At 43.6% G+C, this 25210-nt stretch overlaps 2 protein-coding genes across 2 annotated transcripts; both read left to right on the top strand.

Moving 5' to 3' along the window:
- The first annotated feature begins 23655 nt into the window (after positions 1 to 23655).
- LOC137522137 (nucleolar protein 58-like) lies at positions 23656 to 24045 on the top strand. The gene has a single exon (XM_068242167.1). The coding sequence runs from the start codon at positions 23656 to 23658 to the stop codon at positions 24043 to 24045; it is 390 nt and encodes a 129-aa protein (XP_068098268.1).
- Positions 24046 to 24135: 90 nt separating this feature from the next.
- On the top strand, positions 24136 to 24786 carry LOC137522138 (uncharacterized). The gene has a single exon (XM_068242168.1). It carries the CDS (start codon positions 24136 to 24138, stop codon positions 24784 to 24786), a length of 651 nt encoding a protein of 216 aa, XP_068098269.1.
- The last annotated feature ends 424 nt before the right edge of the window (positions 24787 to 25210 follow it).

Genomic DNA, 25210 nt, shown 5'->3' on the forward strand with positions numbered 1-25210 from the left:
GGAAAAAAATCTGTCTGTATACTGGCGTTTTTGTCTAGAGTGCCTGGAGAGCAAAGTTATTTTCACATCGAAAATGCTATTTTGATTTTCTTTCAGATGTGAAAATTCATGAAAAACCCACAAAAAAAGACATTTTTACTGCGGAAATTTGCTAAAAGCATGAAATAGTTTATTTTTATTACAAAAATTCAACTTTGCTTGAAAGTCAAATTTAACATTATTATTTTTTTAAATGAATGCCAAAAGAATATCTGCATTTTCGCTCATCACTTCTGGAGACATCCTTGCTACCCTTCTCCTCATAGTATTTCCCTAGGGTGAATTTCGATGTTACTCATTTTGTTAAGTAAGAGCTGCCTACAGCAAGATGGCAGAACTCTGCATCAATTTTTCTCTCCAAGGTGTATCCCTATAAATTTCCCTATTTACATTTGGCAGGTAAAAGCTACTGCACATTTGTACCCCTTACATTGTAATGCAAGGGTATTACTACAGATAGTCACACTTCTAAACTACCTACCTCCCCTTCCCTTGCAGAGACTTTCAATGATTCACTACAAGCACCCCTACTTTGATTCAGTATTTGCCTGTCAGTGGTGAGGTACAGCTATAGCTTAGGTCACAATTATTAGCCCCCCAGGAATTATGGAACATTTTCCTAAGCATTCCTTCCAATGTTTGCAGCATTGATGACACTTGATATAATCAAACATTCACCAGTGCTTTTTGGTAGCTTTTGGTACATTTTGTAATATAACATACATTTTAGGCTTGCTTTATATCAAATATAGTAAAAAATGGGGTGGTCAAAAGTATTAGCCCCATGTGAATGATTTCAAAACACACCTACAGTAAGTAATTATTATTAGATTGTAAGCTTGCAAGGTCAGGGATCTCTTTGTGCCTTGGAATTCATTATATATTTTATTCATCATGTTACTTTTGTCGCTGTATTACCAATTCTGTATTTCGTTTAAATTCTGTGTTTTGTATATTAGTGTTTACCATCGCCTGTTTTATTATGTACCCCCTTTTTGTTTCTTACATTGTAAAGGGCTACGGAATATGTTGGTGCTTTATAAATCAATAATAATAATATTAATGATAATTTTCCAATCGGCTTTCTAACTACACCTGCACAGTCAATTGGCTTCCTAACAACATTCAACCAGCATGAAAAGACTCCAAGGAACAGGGCACCTTAAAGTGACACTGAAGCGAGATTAAAACTCGCTTTTTACCTTATATTTAACAGGGGCATGTTTGCCCCAGCTAAAATGCCGCTATCCCGAGGCAGAATGAGGGGTCTTTACCCCCCAAATCCCCCCCTGCAAAATCCACGACCAACTTGGTCGTAGATTTTGCTGCTCATGGAGGCAGAGCTTTCGGCTGTAGCTCTGCCTCCATGCGCGTCTATCAGCGGCGCGGATCTCCGCCACTCCCCCGCCCCTCTCAGTGAAGGAAGACTGAGAGGGGCGGGAGAGAGGCAGCGATCAGCGCTGATCGATGTGCTGAGAGGCAGGGCTGCAGCCATTAGCCCTGCCTCAACAGGAAGCGATCCCCAGACACCATGGAGGGAATTTGGGGGATAAAGACCCCTTGTTCTGCCGCGGGATAGCAGCGTTTTAGCAGGGGCAAACATGCCCCTGTTGAATATAAGGTGAAAAGCGAGTTTTAATCTCATTTCAGATTCTCTTTAACACATGAGTGAGACTACTGTTACTTACTATGTAGAGGACAAAGGAAATCAGTCTGGAGATCGAAAAGATGATAGTAGAGGCTCATTATAAGGGGGAAGGCTACACTGCCATTTCCAAGCAATGCACAGTGTCTAGATTAGAAGTACTGTACCTTGCATTATTGCCAAGCACAAGGAGACAAATTCTGTAATATACAAGCCTTGCCAAGTGGAACATTACTAGAACTCTGGAGAAGAAAATAGAGTTGTCAGCAAGGAGCCCTGGACATCTTCCAAAATTAGTTGAAGTTTCAAGGAACACAGTTGTGAGGGCTCTTCATCGGGGTGGGTTTAAGGGCCATTGTCCCAGTAGAACCCCTTTACGCAAAGAGCAGCACATCACAGCCAGACTGAGATTTGCCCATGAACATTTGAAAGGTAAAGATAAGTTTTAGAGGTTTGTGCTTTGGTCTGATGAGACTAAACTGGAACTATTTAGGCACATGGATCATGCTTATGTTTGACGAAGAAAGGCAGAGACCTTCAACCATAGAAAAACAATTCCCTCAGTTAAACATGGTGATGAGAGCTGTGGGGCTGTTTTTCAGTATCAGGTACAGGGAGCCTTGTTCGGGTGCATGGCATCTTGAAAAAAGAAAATTATGTTGACATTTTGAGGGAGAATATGCAGAAATCTGCTCATAGTCTAGGCTTAGGTTGTCGCTGGGTCCTTCAACAAGACAATGCATACATCAAAATTAGTCCAACAGTTCTTCAAGGATAACAAAACCAGGATCCTGGAGTGCCTTGCACAGAGCCCAGAACTCAATCCTATTGAGAATCGGTGGCAGGTGAACCAAGTGAATGTCCATGTTAGGAAACCATGTAATTTGGACCTGTTAGTACAGTTTGGAAGGGAAAAATGGGTCAAAATCCCTCAGGAGACGAGTGCCAACCTAGTAAAGAACTACTCTTAGACATTGTCAGTTATGGCTCAGAAACAGTACAATACTGCCTATTAATGGCCAGGGGCCTTATCATTTCGGATGTCTCATTTTTGCCCTTTCTTGTTTTAACTCGGTGTATTAATAAAATATCCTAATTAAACTTAGTGGACATTGTGAGTGATTTTGTGTATTTGTTTCCAAAATAAAACACATGTTGTTAATGGTTATTTTCATAGAGAAATAAAGAGTGTTGTCTAATTTTATGCCGGGGGGGGGGGGGGGAGGGGGAAGGTTTGAGGGGTTGGTGTCTAATAATTTTGGCCTCAACTGTATGTACCTCCTCATCACAAACTGCCCAGAGCCATCCTCTATAGTTCTTGTTATCTAAGGAGTAAGTATCGGTAAATGTTATGAATGTACTATATAAGGACGTCTGAAGTAAGAAGAATATGGAGGCTGCCATATTTATTTCCTTTTAAACAATGCATATTACTTGGCAGTCCTGCTGATCTTTTTGGCTGCAGTAGTGTCTGAATGACACCAGAAACAAGCATGCAGCTAATCTTGTTAGATCTGCCAATAATGTCAGAAACACCTGATCTGCTGCATGCTTGTTCAGGGTCTATGTTTAGAAGTATTCGTTTATTCTGTTAAATCTAACGTAAACATTTTTCCAACATGTCCGATCCGATTTTCATTGAAAAGGCGGGATAATCATTTGTTTTACTTGATTGCAAAAAAAGATTATTTTCGACTCAATAGTTTTGGTTGGCTGGATAGTGAAATGGTTATGGGCTCTGCCTCTGACACAGGAGACCAGGGTTCGAATCTTGGCTCTGCCTGTTCAGTAAGCCAGCACCTATTCAGTAGGAGACCTTGGGCAAGTATCCCTAACACTGCTATTGCCTATAGAGCGCGTCCTAGTGGCTGCCGCTCTGGCGCTTTGAGTCCGCCAGGAGAAAAGCGCGATATAAATGTTCTGTGTTTGTTTGTTGTTTGAATAAATGGGAAAATCGAATGTTTTTATTGTACCATGTTTAGGCAGCATAATGTGCCCTTACACGGTACAATATAAACGTCTGATTTTCCCATTTATTTGTCCAAAATGATCGACTCGAATGAAATTTGAAAATAATCTTTTTTTATTGAATGGAGAAAAATGAGCAATTATCTTTTCTGTTTTTTTTTTTTAAATAAAAATCCAATCGGACATGTTGGAAAATTCTTTATATTCGATCATTTTTTCTTGATTTTTTTGACAAATCGAATGTTCTTGTATGGAAAACAACTATGCATTATTTTTTATCTAATGGAATAATCGAACAAAATGATCTAATCAAAAAAAAGAAAAAAAAAAAACTTTTACTATGTATGGGCACTATCAGATACTATCCTTTGTGCCTAAATAATTGATATTTATATGGGAGATTTGATATTACAATGTATTATTTGGATGGGGACCACCGCGGACTACCAGACATAATATATGTATCCCATAAAAGGTGTGCCAGGACAAGAACCTTTGCAAGTGCCCTGCACAGCAGTATAAATAATGTGACTTCAGCTCAGCTATGGAGCCCAGTATGAACAGATTATTATTATTATTTAGTATTTATATAGCACTGACATTTTTTAGTCTAGGGCCAATTTAGGGGGAAGCCAGTTAACTTATCTGTATGTTTTGGGATGTGAGAGGAAACCGGAGTGGCCGGAGGAAACCCATACAGGCAAATTCTATTATACAAAATCCATGCAGATAGTGCCCTGGCTGGGATATGTGGCTTACTAAAATGGGTGAATAGACTTAAAGGGACACTTAAGTCAAACAAAAAAAATGAGTTTTACTCACCTGGGGCTTCCAATAGCCCCCTGCAGCTGTCCGGTGCCCTCGCCGTCTCCCTCCAATCCTCCGGGCCCCGCCGGCAGCCACTTCCTGTTTCGGTGACAGGAGCTGACAGGCTGGGGACGCGAGTGATTCTTCACGTTCCCAGACACATTAGCACCCTCTATGCTGCTACTGTATATGGTATATGATATATGCTATAGCAGCATAGATGTCGCTATTGTGGCCAGGAACGCGAAGAATCACTCGCGTCCCCAGCCTGTCAGCTCCTGTCGCCGAAACAGGAAGTGGCTGCCGGTGGGGCCAGGAGGATCGGAGGGAGATGGCGAGGGCACCGGACAGCTGCAGCGGGCTATTGGAAGCCCCAGGTGAGTAAAACTCATTTTTTTTTGTTTGACTTAAGTGTCCCTTTAACTAATACAGACTGATCAATACTACACTAGCCACTCTGCTACTCATAATAAATATATATCTAGGATAGATCTTGTATCCTACCTAAAAAAAGCCATGGATCTGTGCCCATGTGCTGTGTCTCTTTCAGGCGGTAAGTGCGCAGATGTGGAGTCAGTAGCAGACATGGGCATGTGAGCAAACGTGGGTGAGCGTTTGTGCACATGGGCATGCACATGTGTGGATGGGTGCGTACACGCAGCTTTGCACACGTGGCTGCAAGCACTGTCTGTGAACTAGCGGCTGTTTCTTCAAACAGGCCTAATTGACTAGTCTAGTATAAAACATGCAGTGTCAGCAGTATCTTCATTGTAAATGCTGGAGAGTGGAATTTCAGATGCCTTTAGAACTGAAAAAATGGCCTCCCAGAAAAGTGACAGTAAAGTTTGGTGACTCTCTCACTATTAGATCAATAAAATACTAAAAATATAAGATTTGATGAATAATACTGGGAACACACAAGGCCTTTCTGTCAGTAACCTGGCGGTATGCCACTACTATTAAAGTCTCCAAATATGATTAGAACAAAAGGAATAGAAAACTATGAGTTTGGGAGCTACATATATGCTGAATCTGACCCAAATAAGCTGTGATACTTGGCAACTAGCAGTATAGAAACTAGACAAATACCAGGTCAATGTAACTAAAAAGGCACTTTTGTGTCAAACAAAAATATATTTGAACAGGGAACAGAAGTAGTCAGAGCAGGGACAAGGTCCTCCAGCACCCAAGGCTGAGACACCAAAGTGCGCCCCTCCCATCCCTCCCACCCCAGCCGGCACACACTGATTGCTATTAGACTAAGAGGGCCACAGGGCCCACAACCTCTCCAACACCTTTATTTATGTAGTTATCTGGCTTGCAGTCACTGCTGTGTATCCCCTTTTCTTATTTCTTTCTGCTTAATACACAATTAGGAATGACAACTGAATGAATTGTGCGCCCCCTCCTACACTGCGCCCTGAGGCTGGAGCCTCTCCAGCCTATGCCTCGGCCCGGCCCTGGAAGTAGTAGGATGTAGGCATGGATCACCAGGGAACAGAAGTGGTAGGATGTAGGCATGGATCACCAGGGAACAACAGGGCTCTATAACAAACCAAATTCCCCTATGATGCTCACATGAACATTTTAAGTTCTTTACGCCGCTCACTTGGTCTTTATAAGGGTTCCCAGGCCTTACTTGGAAGTATGGGAAACACACTACACTCCCTCTATGGAAAACCTAATAGGACAGATTTAAAATTCCAAGTCCAAGCACAAAGAATCAAATATTGTTATGGAGACAGAGCTTGTCTTTATCTGCATATAATGCAAGTTCTTTAAATGGCTGATGCAGGGCCGGATTTACCATAAGGCACTGTAGGCACGTACCAACAGGCGCCTGATAATGAAAAGGCGACTCACCCCCCTCCCTGAGTGGCTCCCTCCCTCCTTCTCTATGCAGAGTCCCGAGTAAAGTGTAAATGAGAGGTTACTCACCCAGCTCTTGGCTTTCCACTTATGAGTTCTCCCTTCAGTCAGAGGCACCTCTAGCTCCTTAATACTTAGCTAGCTACTTAATACCAAGGTTAGCTCTGGCTGTAATTGTCAAGAGAAGTAAGGGGGAAGTGACAGCTGGGCCAGCCAGCACACTAGCAGTGCGGTTTGGTGGGAGTTTGTAGGTTCATGGAGGGTGAAGTCTAGTGTGCCAGGACATCTGTGCCTATAGGCTCCTGTGAGGTAAATCCGGGCCTGGTCTGATGTCAAATAAAGCCATTTTAATTGCTCTGGTGGTCAGTAGTACTGTACCTTGTCTTTTCTGGCAGCGCAGACTTCCAGAGCTGCAAGTTGCAACCTTCTCAGATTGACCTATGGGTGCCTGGAAATAGACTTTAATGTCCACATCTCAAACCAACCATATTCTACAGTCTTGGATGAACTGTTCCTTTACTAGTTATGATAGAATGCATTAATATTTTGTTTGTCCATGGATAAATTCTGTTGCTTTCTGGTTCATTGCTGTAGAAGGTCACTCTCCAAACAGTGCTGCTGGCCAGTGACTTGTGTACATGGGATTCCTCATGGGGACAGTTGCTATGTGATGGGGGTGAGGATTGCTTGAGGACAGCTCTATTAGGAGTCTCTCACAGTCACCTCACAAGCCCAAAACAATCTGCCTTCAGAAAGAATGTTCTCCTTTCTTCCATGGCTTCTGTATGGCTCCCCCCTTACACTTCTTCCAGCTGTGAGAGAGAGCGCAGGAATGTGAACTTTCTCTGCCGGGCTATCATTTACCTTTTTATATAAAGACAAGTGTGCAAATAAAATAGAGCAATTCCATCTGAGATTCGCAGGAGATGACATAATGCCTTTATTATGACTGAAAGACGCTGTAAAGTGGTTTATATGTTCAACTGCTTTATTCAAACACTTCTACCATTATGGCCTGTTTCATAATACAACTCCCCTTCACTGCTCATTTTTATTGCAATTACTCTCATGCACAAGGTTGTTTGACATGAGAAACACATGAGCCGCTCATAGCAGCCCTGTCTGTCTATCTCTTTATTTCCATCTATTCAGTCACCTATCTGTCCCTTTATCCATCCATCTCTCCATCTGTCTATGCACATGTAATCACTTTCAACGTGATGACTGGACAGTTAAATTAGGTGGTTTTTTTTGAAGGGGACTCCCAGATTCCACTATAATCCCCCACCAAGGCCTAGCTCCACATGCACAGTGCTAGCTACCCCACTTTCTCGATCATGAGATAGGTATAAGGCCTTTGCCCTACATATGGATGATTAGGACTGTGAAAGGAAAATCCCCCCATCCCCTTCCCCCATGTGGGCTGATATTATTCAGGAGGTGGAGACTCTCACCTGCCATCTTAACCATCTGGCAGTATAACCTTGCAATAAAGACAAGAGGTAAAAAAAAAAAACTGGGAAACTGGGTGGGGGTAAAAAAAATTAAGACAACTATAAATTACAAATAATAATAAAAATTATTGAAAAAGAAATGATAGCAGAGGTCATATACTTTTTAATTGTAAGCAGCCACTAAACAGCATTCGTTCATTTTCCACAAACTCTTTAAATGTTTTGTATCTTTACATATTTTTAGATTTTTATATATAAAACAGTAACATTACCTTGTTGCGACTAGTCATACGAGTCAAACAAACACTTCCAAATGTGGCCAATCACAGTGTGTCCAGATTCCTAGTGCAGCCTGATGAATGCTTGATAAATGCATGGGTAGAGGCATACAGAAACTGTATGTATTTTATCAAATGTCCATAAAATTTACAGTAGATCTTTGAGACACTTTAGCTTCATATTAAATTTGGACTAAACTTTCCAAATCCATTTTTTCTCAGGTTATTTCCCAGGTAGTAAATAAAGTTCTATCCACAGAAACTTTAGAGAACGTCTTTACAACTTCAGCAGCTGAAAATGAAGCTTTAATTCGAAGAGGCTATTTAGGCATTGCATGCTTTAAAGCTGTGTTCCTCAACCTCTCCTCAAGGCCCACCAACAGTGCATGTTTTGCGAGGATCCATGGAGGTAATTAATCAGCTCTGCCTAGACATTAATTACCCCACTGGTGGATGTGTGTGGTTTCCTGCAAAACACACACTATTGGTGAGCCTTGATGACATGGATGGGGAACTCTGCATTAACGTGTTTAAACAAGAGCTGCTTAAAGATACCACTAGATACAAATGGCAGTGGAGAGATTGCAGTGATTAGGATCTTAGTGGTCCATCAGAGAGACAGACAAAGAGGTGCAGAAGTAGAATCAGTGACTGTATTGGAAATGCTGTATATAGCTGTAATAATAAGCAATAACTTTATTTCATCTTGTTTACCATTATTGGTGACCATTCAGATAGAAACAAAAATACTGCAGATGTTCCGATCTTCAAAGGCTTCATCAGAAAATAAAAGTAAAATCCTCCAGTGGATTCCCACTTTAAATGTGCTCTGACATCGCTACAGTGTGTCAAAAATCCTTGATGCACCAATGCCAGATCGATAAATAATAAGACTGCAACTATACATGACCTAATAGAGCTCTCTGATTTGACCTTTTTGACAGAGACCTGGCTTGGGAAACATGCAGGCCCAACTCTTGAAGCAACGGTGCCGACCAATTATTCAGTATTGCACTGTGAGAGACAAGTCCGCAAGGGTGTGTGTGTGTGGGGGGGGGTTGCCATATGCTTCAGATCCTCTTTGAACATAAGGCCCCTGGCCATAGGCCTCACTGAAACCTTTGAATGTCTTGCAGCCCAACTGTCAGCAGAAGTAACCATCAACATATTGCTCATATACCGCCCCCCAGAAAATGGTCCAGCCTTTCTTAGAGAAATCTCTGAACTCTTATCCTGCCTTACAGTGGAACACACTAGATGGATCATTCTGGGAGATTTTAATGCATGGGTGGATGATCACGCCTCACGCCTAGGAAGTGAACTACTTCTCATAATGAGTGAACTGGGTTTCTCTCAGGCTGTCAACCTCCCCACCCACAAGAAAGGGCACACCCTGGATCTTATATTTCATTGTGGACTTTTAATATCACACATGGATATAAACCCAGTGGTATGGTCAGACCACCACACCATCCACTTCTCTCTGACAGCACCAGCGATAAAACACAGAGGGAAAGAACTCATAAAATACCGTTCTCTGAAAGATGTCTCACCCCAGCACGTTCAGAATATCCTCAACTTCGAAGCATTAACCAATCATTGCGCAGACCCAGACTTCATGGTCCTGATGTACAACCATGCAGTGTCATCTGCCTATGACGCCCTTGCTCCAGTTCGCATTAAACTTTCTACACCACTTCACCATGCACGGTGGTTTGACAGCTCACTAAAGTACCTAAAGAAAGAAGTGCGCAGACTAGAAAGTAAGTGGCGAAAATCTCAGAATTCAAAAGATAAACACACCCTTGTCTCTCACCTAGAAAGCTACCAAAATGCGATCACCAAGAAAAAATCCTCCTACCTATCACAGGAGATCGCAAAGGCCGCCAATAGACCAGCCCAACTATTCCGCACAGTTGATTGACTATGTAACCCATCCCGCCTAAAGCCTACTATAACTCCCTCAAAGGAGCTATGTGAGAAATGTGCTTGCTTCTTTGTTGACAAAGTATCCTCTATTCAGTCTCTCATTCCGTCCACAGCACCTAAGACTTATTCAACTCCTGGAAATAGTTGCAAAAACAACCTAACACCCTGGACTGACTTCAAAAGTATTAGTGAAGAAGAGATCTCAGACATCCTCCGTCTCCTCAGCCAGAGAACCTGCGACCTGGACCCTGGACCAACTAAACATATGCTGAAATGCCCTGACCTGCTTGGTCTAGCATTTCACAAAATAGTAAATTGCTCTCTGCAAGCAGGGAGGTTTCCTACCTCTTTAAAAGAAGGAATCATCAAGCCCCTTCTTAAAAAACCTTCCATGGATCCAGATGCAATGAACAGCTACAGACCTGTATCCAACTTCCCCTTCTTAGGTAAAGTTATTGAAAGGCTGTCTATCTGCTACTTGAAATCAGGCTGTCAGTAAACAACATCCTGGACCCTCTACAATCTGGCTTTAAGAAACACCACAGCTGTGAAACAGCCCTCATGCAAGTCTGCAACGATCTGCTCATGGCAAGGGACAGAGGGGAATGTTCCATCCTAATCCTGTTTGATCTCTCAGCGGCTTTTGATACAGTTGACCATTAAATCCTTCTTATTTGCTTAACAGACTGCAGGAGTACTGTGGCATCAATGGATCAGTCCTCCAGTGGTTCAGATCATTCCTGACTGACAGAACACAGAGAGTATCCCTAGGACCTATAATGTCCAAACCTGCACCTCTACAATTCGGAGTGCCACAAGGATCAATCCTATCCCCTCTGCTGTTTGCAATCTACATGTTGCCACCCGGTACACTTATCCAACAACATGGCCTGACGTACCACTGCTACACCGATGACACACAGCTATACCTGTCCTTCAAACCTGGTGGAACAGACCCTACTCAGAAAATAAACTCTTGCTTAGCTGAGCTACAGGCATGGATGAATGATAACTGGTTGAAACTGAATGCTGACAAAACTGAGGTCCTCTTTGTCCAAAACCAGTGCTCGCCATCAAAACAGCTCTATTCTAAAGCAACACCAATCAGGATTGGGAATTCAGACATAAACAGCTCCAACCTCGTGCGCAGCCTTGGCGTACTAATCGATGGGGATTTGAGTTTCAGAAACCAAATTTCATCTGTAGTTAAATCTTCCTACTTTCATCTGAAGAACATTGCAAAGATTAAACATCTGATTCCCCAGAGGATCTTCCAACCCTAGTTCACGCCTTCATCACATCACGGCTGGACTACTGCAATGCCCTTTATGCTGGCCTTCCCAAAAAGGACCTGCGTCACCTGCAATTAGTGCAGAATGCTGCTGCCAGATTGCTAACAAACCAGCCTCGCCACTGTCACATTACACTGATCCTTCGCTCACTGCACTGGCTACCAGTAGAATGGAGAATACTCTTCAAGATTGGACTGCTGACATTCAAATCCCTGCATAATCTGGGCCCTGGATACATGGAGGACTTGCTGAAGCTGCACCACACCTCTCACAACCTCAGATCAGCAAGTTCTATAAACTTGGTCACTCCCAGAGTGCACCTCAAAAAATCTGGAGATAGAGCCTTCGGTCATGCTGCCCCTACTCTTTGGAACTCCCTGCCACACCCAGTAAAGACAGCACCATCCCTGAAGCTATTCAAATCCAGACTGAAAAGCCACCTGTTTAGCCTGGCATTTCCGGACTTATAAAATTCTTCCTCTGTACCACGATGGTCTGAGCCAAGCTTATGCGCTTTGAGTCCTATGGGAGAAAAGCGCTCTACAAATGTTATTTGTTGTTGTTGTTGTTGTTGTAGAATTCTTCTACTCTTAAAGTGCACCTAAACTGATTTGTAAACTGGTTTATTAAATGTGCCGCCACATAACTTGTTCACACAGTGTTAGACCAAGCACTCCAATGGAGATAGGAGTGTGCTAAAGCTGATATGACCCTGATGCCCAAGGGTCGCCGATTCCAGAAACCAAGATCAGCAGCACCACTCTTGAAGAAATAGCTCTTTATTTAAAAATGTAATTAAAATTCCATGCCAAAAAAAATGGGTTTAAACGCAGCTACAGCCCGCTGTTTTGAATGCTTCTTTGTCAAGCTGTAAGCTCATGAGCATTAGAAACAGCGGGCTGTAGCTGCGTCTAAACCCATTTTTTTGGGCATGTGATTTTAATTACGTTTCTGAATAAAGAGCTATTTCTTCAAGAGTGGTGCAGTCGATCTTGGTTCCCACATAACTTGTTAAAATTCCTCTAAAAAACCTTAGTTATATGTCCTAATGTATTACTGTTTGGCCGGTGTACACTAATTCTGGGTACACATGTGATGCAATTTCATATCCAATAGCTAGTCCAAACTGCTCCCTATTGATAACCCTATTGATAATCAATTTTCTGATCACTACTTCACAAAATTGATCCTGAGCAGATCAGACATGTTGGACATAATCGCTTTGATCCCGTCAAATGGACAGGAAGTTACATTGTGTGTACCCAGCATTAAAAAGGAACTGTCACAAAAAAATTTAAATTCAGAACACATACAAATAAGAAGTAAATTTCTTCCACGGTAAAAAGAGCCATAAATTACTTCTCTCCTATGTTGCTGTCACTTACAGTAGGTAGTAGAAATCCGACATTACCAACAGGTTTTGGGCTAGTTCATCTCTTCATGGGGGATTCTTAGAATGGCCTTTATTCTTTATAAAGACATTCCCTGAAAAAAGATTTATACAAAGATGCTGGCCAGCCTCCGTGTTCGCTGCACACTTTTTTGGTAGTTGGACGGAGCAACTGCCATTCACTAACTGCTTTTAAGAATAAAGAAAACTCTGAGAACCACCCATGAAAAGATGGGCTTGTCCAAAATCTGTCAGTAATGTCAGGTTTCTACTACTTACTGTAAGTAACAGCATTATAGGAGAACAGTAATTTATGGCTCATTTTACTCTGGAAGAAACATACGCCTTATTTGTATGTGTTTTCATGTATTTTAAATTTTAAGATTTTTCGCGACAGAGGTCCTTTAAGCAAATATGAGAACTTTGAACAAACTTCCAGGCAGAGCCGGGACAAGGTCCTTCAGCACACAAGGCTGAGACAGCAAAGTGCGCCCCTCCATCCCTCCCACCCCAGCCGTCACACACTAATTGCTATTAGACTAAAAGGCACCCTAGGGCCCCCAAAATCCCCAAAACCTTAGTTATCTGGCTTGCAGTCAATGCTATGTATGCCCTTTTCTTATTTCTTTGTGTTTCAAACACAATTGAGAATGACAGCAGAATGAATTGTGCGCCCCCTCCTACACTGCGCCCTGAGGCTGGAGCCTCTTCAGCCTCTGCCTCGGCCCGGCCCTGCTTCCAGGTAGTATGTTTAATTAACCAGTGTAGTAACCCCTTCAAGTGTGCTTTAAAGGCTATTTAAAGCCCATAATGAAAGACCCTTAATTTGGTGAAACTACAAGTTCTCTTTAAGACTTTACTCTCTCATGTGTATGCATCACTTAACTCTATGGAATATATTCTGTGTTTTTTGCATAGATGTTCACCTATAACTAAAATATTAAGATATTTCCTGCATGTTGAATCATGTACTAGCATTAATTATGTATGGAATGCTATAAGGCAGAATAAAATGTAACACAAGTCATTCTTCTTCTTGAATTATAGGTTTTGTTGGCATTTAATATAATGCTTGTTTCCAGAGACTGACGAACAGACAGTCAGGTGGATATATAGCTGTATGTCTGTCATTTGATACTTAGAAAGATCAGTAAATGAATTTCCCTCCCTAGAATACATTATGAAGATGATCCTGTGGGGCTTATTCATCAAAGTAGAAAAATCTCCCAGTTCCCCCTTTCTCGCTGTTCCTAATGTATTCTACCCCAGGGCAGTTTCTGACCTGCTTGGCACCACAGACAAAGAAACCGATGCCATGCCATAATACACACACACACACACACACACACACACACACACACACACACACACACACACACACACACACACACACACACACACACACACACACACACACACACACATACATACCGTAGCATTCCTAGGGGGAAGAAGGGAGTGGGCCGAACTGGGATTTGCCATGGAAGGGGGGTTGTAACGTAATTGCCACCGCAGCAATGGTAGGTAGTAGATGTGCAGAAATCTCCTTTGGAGTCACAAGTCGCTATAGATCAATCCATTCGATTTTGCACCATCTAAAAGGTTCTTTATTAGGCTTCCATTAAAATTTACAACATCTTAAAAATTCCACATGTGGGCATGTAAGCAATGATGACACATAGGCGTTTCAGGCCATATTAGGTCCTTCTTCAAATCAGAAGAACAGGCCCACACTGAAGTCCCAGGCCTAAAAACACTCTTTAAGAAGCCCATAAGCGGACCACATAGGGAACTACTCATTATCATATATACATATTCATGAGTGCGCTTTCCACCAATCAAGGTTTGTGCCATGATGAAATTACTTAAACATCAACTGCAGTTAGTATCAAGAGGTGTAGACAGCGTATATATAAATGTATATAAATATGGGACACTCACCAACTTATCTCCCATGTAAAACACTGGAAAATAGAGATGAAAAACGGCTCCTCGTGTCCCCTCTGGCCTTAGCCAATCACCTGTATCCCTACAGCGTCAGCGTCAGGACTGCAACTTCCATCTACCAATCATTAGGGAGCCCGTAGGATGCAACCCCCCTATCTAGCCAATCATGGGTAACACCAGTCATATTGCAATAGTATATGTAGAACCGCCTCATAAGATGTCTAAGCATCTCTATCCAATAGAAAAGGCACCGGCAACATCCGCATAGCCCTATAGACAAGTGGACCGCCCCGTGGAGACGACCAAGAGTCTACTAGCCAATCAGGTCAGTGCCGAAAATGTCCGCATTAGAGAAGGCATCAAGGACACATGTGATGGGAGCTCTCCGTGTCACGTGTATCCCTGCACCAATAGGCAGCTCGCTTACAACGTCCGCTCAGAAACCAAGCGGAAGGTAAATACAATACGCCGTGCATCATTGCAATATGCTAATTAGCCATGTGAGGGGCGCAGGACACGGACTCCCCTGTAATGGCACTGTAATTAGAGAGTGTTGATGTGGAAATGGGGGAGCAACGGGACCCAAGATAGACCAGGGGAAAATATTAAATATATTTATATTTAAAAAAAAAAATCTAATGTAAATAATGAAAAAAGGTGAAAAAAAAAGATGAAAAAAACTTCCCTGGTCCAGGATCACCGCAGAACTCACAACTCCAACATCACACTCCATGGCGACCCCTGGTGGAAGCAAATCACAATATTATTACAGGATCATTTCAAAGTATTAAATCAAAGTTGTTAAATCATAGTCCCTATTAAGACCTTTTGGTTCAAGCGTATCAAGCTTATTTATCCAGTAGTTTTCCCTTAACGCTAACATCCTATGTCTATCCCCTCCTCTACGTGGGTATGGTATCCCCTCTATCACCTCTACTCTCAATTGTGACAAAGAATGATTTTTGCTACAAAAATGATCAGAGAGACAGTTCCCTATTTCTGTTCCTAATATTTGATTTATGAGAGACCAATCGATCATGTAGTGGTTGGGTAGTCTTGCCCACATAACCTAGTCCACAGGGGCATTTTAGTAAATAAATAACAAACCTTGAGTCACAATTAAAGAGGCCTCTAACTTTAAATTTGGTTCCTCGACTGGGGTGGGTAAAAGTGTCACCCTTCACAATAAAGTTACATAAATGGCAGTTTAAACATGGGTACGTGCCATTCCTCCTACCAATATTATCCCCGGTTAATACTAAATCCTTCCTCACTAGTTTATCCCTCAGTGACGGTGCTTTCTTGTATGACAGTGAAGTCCAATCATGGAATTCTCTGACAGTGGGTAACCCCTGTTTCAAAATGGGCCAGTGTTTGTTAACGACATGTCCTGGACCTATTCTATCTGACAGTACATTATATGTGGTCACCAAAGGTATCCTTTCTGAAATCTCCAGTTTTATACCTCCCCGTTTTACTGAACTTTGTCCTTTCGATTTAAATCTAAAGTCCTTCTGTAGGCAAGTTGGAGGTTATCCCCTGGCCAAAAATGTATCTGTCATTTCCTCCCTTCTCACTTCTTTTAACTTGGGGTCTCCCACAATTCTCTCTAACCTTCTAAATTGTCCTTTGGGTATGTTGTATTTAACATGGGGGGGATGGCAACTTGAAAAATGGAGAATGGAATTTCTATCCATTTTTTTTATATACAAATCAGTCTCCAAACACCCCCCTTTTTTCAATACCCATGTATCCAAAAAGTTGACCCTCTGCTGGTCAGCATGTTCAATTGTTGGACAACTTACATGCAACTCCGCCACGAAGGCATCCAGGCTTGAACGTGCCCCCCCCCCATAGCAAAAAAATATAATCGATATAACGTTTCCATAAAATTGCATGCCTGCAAAATAATTGGTTACAGTAAACAAATGCCTCCTCATACAAACCCATGAAGAGGTTGGCATAGGAGAGGGCTACATTCAAGCCCATCGCCGTACCCCTGCGCTGCATATAAAAAGTAGATTCAAAAAGAAAATAATTATTTCTCAAAATCAGTTCCAACAAATTGAGCAAAAACTTTTTTCATCCAGTGTCAAAATCCGTACACAGCATGAGGTAAAAATCAACTGCCTCAAGTACCCCATCATGGGGTATAGCTGTGTAGAGACTTCTTACGTCCATGGTGACCAACAGAGAGTCATCATCAAGATCCTCCACCCCTGAAATAGTATCCAAAAAGTGTATCTCTAAGATAGATTGACCACCATAGGGCTTAAGATTTTATCCAAGAAAATTGCTATCTTGGAGAAAATAGATTCAATGCCTGAGACTATCGGGCGACCTGGTGGATTCACAAGCCCTTTATGTATCTTCCGGAGGATATATATTATTGGAATCCTAGAGGAATTTTTTAAGATCTCTATCTATGATACTATTGGCCTCTGCTGCATCCAGAATCCTATTGATCTGCTGTCTAATAGTTATGGTAAGGTCATAGGTAATTTTTTCATACACTTGCTCATCATTTAACTGTGTAACGATCTCTTTCTTATACTGAGTTTTATCCATAATAACTACAGCACCACCCTTGTCTGCTGCTCTTACTGTGATAGATTTATTTATAGACAAGGACAAAACGGCACCACGTTCCTGTGGAGAAAGATTATTAGTAACATTTTTAACCTTCTTGCTTTCAAATTCTTTATATGTGGTCACCAAAGGTATCCTTTCTGAAATCTCCAGTTTTATACCTCCCCGTTTTACTGAACTTTGTCCTTTCGATTTAAATCTAAAGTCCTTCTGTAGGCAAATTGAAGGTTATCCCCTGGATTTATTTTTTTGGTACAGGGAGTCGGTGATTTCAAAAACTGAGGAGTCGGAGTTTGATTTTTGGATCAACTCCGCAGTCCTACTAATTATTAGACCTAAGGAGCCAGAGTCAAGGAGTCTGAATAATTTTCGGTACCTGGAGTCGTAGTCATAGTCAGCGGTGTCATAAATTGAGGAGTCGTAGTCGGATGATTTTTGTACTGACTCCACAGCCCTGGCTAACTGTCCATGTAAAGAACTCCTTTAGCAAATTTGGAATGGACATAGGCGGTTTGTTACATAAAAAAGCAGATCATCCACATATGCCAAACCACACACTTTAAACAATCCCTAAAACAGATCCAACATTCAAATTACCTTTAGACCTTACTAACATACCTCTATGTAGCTTTGATAAAATACCATATGCTAAGCCACTAATCAAGAGCCTACCACAGCAGTTTTCAACTAGGGTTCCATGAGAACCCTTCAGGGGTTCTGACTCATTCACACTTCTATGTGACAAAATAGTCCAAGTTTCCCATTTCACTTGACCATTTTCTTTAAATTACTTTTAAATAATGTGTTCAGCAACCCCTCCCCCAGCCACTTCCTGTGGCACAGACCTCAGAAGCTGTACATGGCAAAGGCTCTTGGAGAGTTCAGTCTGTGTTCTTTTACCTTACATTTTAAACAAGAAAATTGTGCTTAGCTGAAAAGCAACGTCGCCACTAATCCTGCTTTTCAGTTAGGCAGGGCAGTTTCTAGGCTAAATTGCACCCAGGGTGAGGGTGTAAACATTTTGCCCCCACCATGAAGCCAAGTATAGGTGCCCGCAGTATAGGTTAGCCAGGTCTAGTTGCACTCAGTATAGGTAGCCAGCTATAGGTCCCCCCAGTATAGGTAGCCAGGCATAGGTGCCCCAGTATCGGTAGCCAGCTATAGGTCCCCCCAGTATAGGTAGCCAGGCATAGGTGCCCCAGTATAGGTAGCCAGCTATAGGTCCCCCCAGTATAGGTAGCCAGGCATAGGTGCCCCAGTATAATTGCTCCCAGTATAGGTTAGCCAGGTAGGTGCCTCCAGTATACGCAGCCAGTAGAGTTGCCCCCAGTATAGGTTAGATAGGCAGGTGCTCCCGGTATAGTTTAGATAGGTAGGTGCCACAGTACAGGTTAGCTAGGTGGGTGCCTCCACTATAGGTAGCCAGTATAGTTGCCCCCAGCATAGGTAAGATAGGTAGGTGCTCCCAGTATAGGTTACTTAGGTAGGCGCCTCCAATATAGGTAGCCAGCATAGTTGCCACCAGTATAAGCTAGCTAGGTAGGCACCCCCAGTATAGGTTAGCAAGGTAGCTCCCCGCAGTATAAGTTAGATAGATAGGTGCCCCCAGAATAGTCTAGATAGGTAGAAGCCCCCAGTACAGGTTAGATAGGTAGGTGCCCCCAGTATAGGTTAGATAGGTAGGTTCCCCCAGTATAAGTTAAATAGGTAGGTGCCCCCAGTATAGGTTAGAGAGGTAGGTGCCCCCAGTATAGGTTAAATAGGTTGGTGCCCACAATATAGGTTAGATAGGTAGGTAGGTGCCCCCCCCTTATAATGGAGGGGGGAGTCAGCTGCGAGGAGGGCGTCCCGACCTCTCCCTCCCTTCCTCTCCCTGGGGCCACCCTCTGTGCTCCCTCCTCTGCTGCAGAGTTAGCGCAGGGAAGCCTCCTATTGAGCATCTCACCTCCCTGCTCATTCCAATGGCCGATCACTTGCCGCTGGCCTCCTCTGCATAGCCGCGTACACACACTTTACTTCTTGCTAAACAGGAAGTAGAGTGTGTATAAGCGGCTATGTAGAGGAGACCAGCGGTAAGTGATTGGCGATTGGAACGCAGGGAGGTGAGTTGCTCAATAAGAGGCTTCCCTGCGCTAACTCTGCAGCAGAGGGGGGAGCACGGAGGGCGGACCGAGGGAGAGGAAGGGAAGGAGAGGTTGGGCCACCCTCCCCACAGCCGCGGCTCCCCCTCCATCATGGCTACCCCATCCCTCAGCACTCAGGGCAGCCGCACAGGCCACTCGCCCCTATATATGGGGCTGCAAATAGGTAGCTACAGGCCATAAGACCCAGAGCAGTATCATCCATCGGGCAACCTAGGCAGGTGCCTGGAGCCTAGTGGGTGTCTTTGGTCTCTCTCCACTTTAGCTTACCAAAAGGACCACAAGGGCCCCCAAAATCTACTACCGTACCTAAGGCCTCATTAAATATTAACTCATCTCTGATGAGGCAAAAAGCTTAAAACAGGATTTTTAATTGCTGAAACCTGGTTTCACATAAAAATGTAACATTGCACTCGTAATACTAAATGAACAGATCTGTGGCCAGAGTGGAGCTTTAAGCTTATATTTATGCAATATCATTATCCTCTTATATGAAGGGACTGGAAATTAGCTATGATTATTCATGTGGCTGCAGTTATACAAAACATTATCAGCTAGGCACGTCTTTGGCAGTCCTTTAGATTATGATACAAAGCCTGAAGTCAAAGGCTAAGCACATTATTTCAGAGCAGAAATGACTTGTAAATGTTAGCAGACAATGCTCTGGACACAGAACAAGCCCCTCTTTCTGTCTCCACTACACGTCCTCCCATTATTGACTGGAGGAGATCAAGAAAGCAGAAGAATCAGGCATTTTTCGCCTTGTTTCTTTCTGTTGCTTAGCAAAAGACGCTGCGTGCCAGAATCCCTCTCAATTCGGCTCCTGAAAACAGTCTATATGGTGAATCTGTTTAATAAGAGCACCTTTGCACTTGGCAGATTACGGGGCTTAAAAAAAACAAATTCATCTGACCCCCATGCGGTTTTTGGAGAGCCCTCCAAACAGCAGAACAAGTCAATGAGAAGTGAAGGGAACTTTCTCAGAGTCTCCATGCAACAGGAGCTAAAGACCCAAACAGTCCTTTCACAGTTGAAGCGTTTGCATAAATGAGTTATCATTAGTGTCTGCCATGACCACCTGCCAGTGGAAACTCTTCATAATCTACTGCTGAGTTTCCCAAACTCGGGTGGGCCAGTGAAGCCTATGTAGTATATTGTAACAGTGGCGTACCTAGGGCATCTGACACCCGGTGCTGGATATTAAATTACACCCCTCCACCCCGCCCCCCAAAACAGGAAAGGAGTGTGGCATGCTAAGTGCCACAGTGGGTAATTCCAGGTATAGTTGCCCCCAGTATAGGTAGCCTGGGATAGTTGCCCCAAGTATAGATAGCCTGGAATGATTGCCCCAAGTATAGATAGCCTGGAATACTTTCCCCCAGTATAGGTAGCCTGAAATACTTGCCCCAAGTATAGGTAGCCTGGAATACTTGCCCCCCAGTATAGGTAGACTGGAATAGTGGCCCCCAGTATAGGTAGCCTGGAATAGTGGCCCCCAGTATAGGTAGCCTAGAATAGTTGCCCCCTGTATAGGTAGCCTGGAATAGTTGCCCCCAGCATAAGTAACCTGGAATAGTTGCCCCCAGTATAGGTAGCCTGGAATAGTTGCCCCCAGCATAAGTAACCTGGAATAGTTGCCCCCAGTATAGGTAGCCTGGCATAGTTGCCCCCAGTATAGGTAGCCTGGCATAGTTGCCTCCAGTATAGGTAGCCTGAAATAGTTGCCTGCAGTATAGTTAGCGTTGATTAATTGCCCGCAGTATAGGTAGCCTGGCATAGTTGCCTGCAGTATAGGTAGCCTGGAATAGTTGCCTACAGTATAGGTAGCCTGGAATAGTTGACTACAGTACAGGTAGCCTGGAATAGTTAACTACAGTACAGGTAGCCTGGAATAGTTGACTACAGTACAGGTAGCATGGAATAGTTGCCCCCAGTATAGGGAGACTGGAATAGGTGCAGCCAGTATAGATAGCCAGGTATTGGAGCAGCCTGTATAGGTGGCCTGAAATAGTTGCCTCTAGTATAGGTAGCCTGGGATAGGTGCAGACAGTAAAGGTAGCCAGGAATCAGTGCAGCCAGTATACGTAGCCAGGAATTGGTGCAGCCAGTATAGATAGCCAGGAATAGGTGCAGCCAGAATAGACAGCCAGGAATAGGTGCAGCCAGAATAGACAGCCAGGAATAGGTGCAGCCAGAATAGACAGCCAGGAATAGGTGCAGCCAATATAGATAGCCAGGAATAGGTGTAGCCAGTATAGGTAGCAAGGAATAAGTGTAGCCAAGATTAGGTGCAGCCAGTATAGATAGCGAGGAATCAGTGCAGCCAGTATAATTAGCCAGGAATAGGTGCAGCCAGTATAGACAATTATTTATTTATTGTATTTATAAAGTGCCAACATATTACGCAGCGCTGAACATTAATTTAGGTTACAGACAATATTTAGGGGTGACATACAGCAATATGACAATACAGGAATACAAGAAAACCAGATCACACACCATAGTATGAGTACAAGGTAGTGCTTAGTCAGTCACTGGATGGAGCATGGAGATTAGGCAAGTTAGGTTCATTCAGATGCATAGCATGGGTGCACAGTAATGGAGGTGCATGATCAGGTAGGACACAAAAGGAGGAGGACCCTGCCCAAAGGCTTACAATGTAGAGGATTGAGGATAGTGAGCTCCTCTGAGGATAGGATTTGTTCTTTTTACCGCTCTAGGCCAACTGTTAACATCACTCCCCCCCACCCCATACAATAATGTAGCGCCATGGTGCCTCTGATTACCTGGACCCACTCTCAGGGCTGTTTCTGACCTGTTTGGTGCACCCGGCAAGTCGGCCTTTATTACCCTCCTCCTGCATTCTCAGGAGATTGTTTCAATGTTCCTTGCAATGATTAGACATAGATGGCAGATTACATTAGGGTTAGGCACCTCTAAAATATGGGGTTAAAGTTAGGTGCAAGTAGCCCACATGAAGAACGCTTGGGGGGGGGGGGATTAGTGCAAGCCATTTGAACAAATTATGCTGGGAACACACAATGCAACTTCCCATCTCAACGACGGGAATCGGTTGATTATTTCCAACATGTCCGATCTGTTTCTGATCGATAAAAGGATCGATTTTGCAAAGTTATCAGAAAATCAATCCCTTTATTGATTGGGAGCAGTTGGACATGTATACACATTATAACCGATCATCGATCGGACGAGAAATTGCATTGTGTATTCCCAGCATTAGGAATTAGTAGAAACCATCAGGTTAGGCTTACTAATTGAGAGATAAGGGTGGTTATCCCTGGGGACAGTCAGTGACATGACTATGTACTCTGTTAAGCGCTACAGAAGGTATCAGTGCTATATACAGTAAATACATAATAATAATACATTAGACATTAGACTAGGACTATGGTAGGGATTAGATAGTGAGCTCCTCTGAGGATAGTCAGTGACATGACTATGTACTCTAAAGTGCTGCAGATGTCCGTGCTATATAAATACATAATAATAATAATAATAATAATAATAATATGGTAGGATGTTACACTTTGACCATAGTAGGAATTAGATTGTGAGCTCCTCTGACAGAGGCGTATCTAGAGGGGTGCAGGCATGGCTCATGCCATGGGCGCCACAGCATCAGGGGCGCCATGCCTGTCCCAGAGCTGCGTTGCCATGCCTGCCCCCATGCCTCCCTGTCACTTAGACCTCAGATCAGATTAATTCTGTTATCTGGGGAACATGGCTACTTAATCTATGTATGTAAGGCGCACTTGGCTAAGTGTGAGAAAAGAGCACAGAGAGGAAATCATTTTTTTTTCAAAAAAAGTAACTTCAGCAATATCTCAAGCCCAAAAACACAACCAACCATAACACAAGTACACGAGAAAGGATGCTGTTTTTAAAGGGGAAGGGGGCTCTGACCGGGGTGGGGGAGCAATTTCAGTGTTTGCCATAGGCTTTATATTACCCAGATACGCCCCTGTCCTCTGAAGATAGACAATGGCATGACTATGTACTCTGTAAAGTGCTGCAGAAGATGTCAGTGCTATATGAATACATAATAATAATATGGTAGGACATTAGACTATGACTATGGTAGGATTAGATTGTGGGCTCCTCTGAGGACAGTCAGTGACATGACTATTGTACTCTGTAAAACGGTGCTGAAGAGATCAGTGCTATATAAATGCATAATATACAATATGGTATAATATGATCGGTATGGAACAAAGGGAGAGTCAGTGCATGGAAAGATTACAGGAAGAGAGGATAAAAGAGAGGAGAGAGAAAGACTGGAGAGCGAAATGTGGAAACGCAAGAGACAGGGGAGCAAGACGGGGAAATGGAAGGGAGAGGAGAGCGAGACTGGGAAATGGAAGGGAGAGGAGAGCGAGATAAGGAAACAGAAGGGAGAGGAGAGCAAGATGAGGAAACAGAAGGGAGAGGAGAGCAAGATGAGGAAACAGAAGGGAGAGGAGAGCAAGATGAGGAAACAGAAGGGAGAGGAGAGCAAGATGAGGAAACAGAAGGGAGAGGAGAGCAAGATGAGGAAACAGAAGGGAGAGGAGAGCGAGACAGGGAAACGGAAGGGAAAGGAGAGCGAGACAGGGAAACGGAAGGGAAAGGAAAGCAAGACGGGGAAACAAGGGAGACAGGAGAGCGGGACGGGGAAACAAAGGAGACAGAAGAGCTAGACGGAGAAACAAAGGAGACAGAAGAGCTAGACGGAGAAACAAAGGAGACCGGAGAGCGAGACGGGGAAACGCAAGAGACAGGAGAGCGAAATGTGGAAACGCAAGAGACAGGAGAGTGGGACAGAGAAACGTAAGGGACAGGAGAGTGAGATGGGGAAACGGAAGGGAGAGGAGAGTGAGATGGGGAAACGGAAGGGAGAGGAGAGTGAGATGGGGAAACGGAAGGGAGAGGAGAGCGAGATGGGGAAACGGAAGGGAGAGGAGAGTGAGATGGGGAAACGGAAGGGAGAGGAGAGCGAGATGGGGAAACGGAAGGGAGAGGAGAGTCAGATGGGGAAACGGAAGGGAGAGGAGAGTGAGACGGTGAAACGCAAGAAACAGGAGAGCAAAATGGGTAAACGCAAGAGACAGGAGGGTGAGACGTTGAAATGGAAGAGACAGAAGAGCGAGACGTTGAAATGGAAGAGACAGGAGAGCGAGACTGGGAAGCAGAAGGGAGAGGAGAGCGAGATGAGGAAACGGAAGGGAGAGGAGAGCGAGATGAGAAAACACAAGAGACAGGAGAGCGAGACGGTGAAATGCAAGAAACAGGAGAGCGGAATGGGGAAGCGCAAAAGACAGGAGAGAGAGACGGGGAAACGCAAGAGACAGGAGAGCAAAATGTGGAAACCCAAGAGACAGGAGAGCAGGATGGGAAAACGGAAGGGACAGGAGAGCGAGATGAGAAAACACAAGAGATAGGAGAGCAAGATGGTGAAACGCAAGAAACAGGAGAGCGAAATGGGGAAACGCAAGAGACAGGAGAGCGAGACGTTGAAACGGAAGAGACCCGAGAGCGAGACGGGGAAACGGAAGGGAGAGGAGAGTGAGATGGGGAAACGCAAGAGACAGGAGAGCGAAATGGGGAACCGAGCAAAATGGGGAAACGCAAAATACAGGTGAGCAGAGACAGGGAAATGCAAGAGAAAGTAGAGTGAGATGGGGAAACACAAGAGACAGGAGAGTGAGACAGTGAAACGCAAGAGACAGGAGAGCAAAACGGGAAAATGCAAGAAACATAAGAGCGAGATGGGGAAACGCAAGAGACAGGAGAGCGAGATGGGGAAACGCAAGAGACAGGAGAGCGAGATGGGGAAATGCAAGAAACATGAGAGCGAGATGGGGA

This window comes from Hyperolius riggenbachi, chromosome 6 (genome assembly GCF_040937935.1).
Source record: "Hyperolius riggenbachi isolate aHypRig1 chromosome 6, aHypRig1.pri, whole genome shotgun sequence".
In the NCBI taxonomy this organism is placed as follows: Eukaryota; Metazoa; Chordata; class Amphibia; order Anura; family Hyperoliidae; genus Hyperolius; species Hyperolius riggenbachi.

Excerpts from the sequence above, each read along its gene's own strand:
- LOC137522137 (XM_068242167.1), top strand. The coding sequence starts at position 23,656 with ATGTGGAAACGCAAGAGACAGGGGAGCAAGACGGGGAAATGGAAGGGA.
- LOC137522138 (XM_068242168.1), top strand. The coding sequence starts at position 24,136 with ATGTGGAAACGCAAGAGACAGGAGAGTGGGACAGAGAAACGTAAGGGA.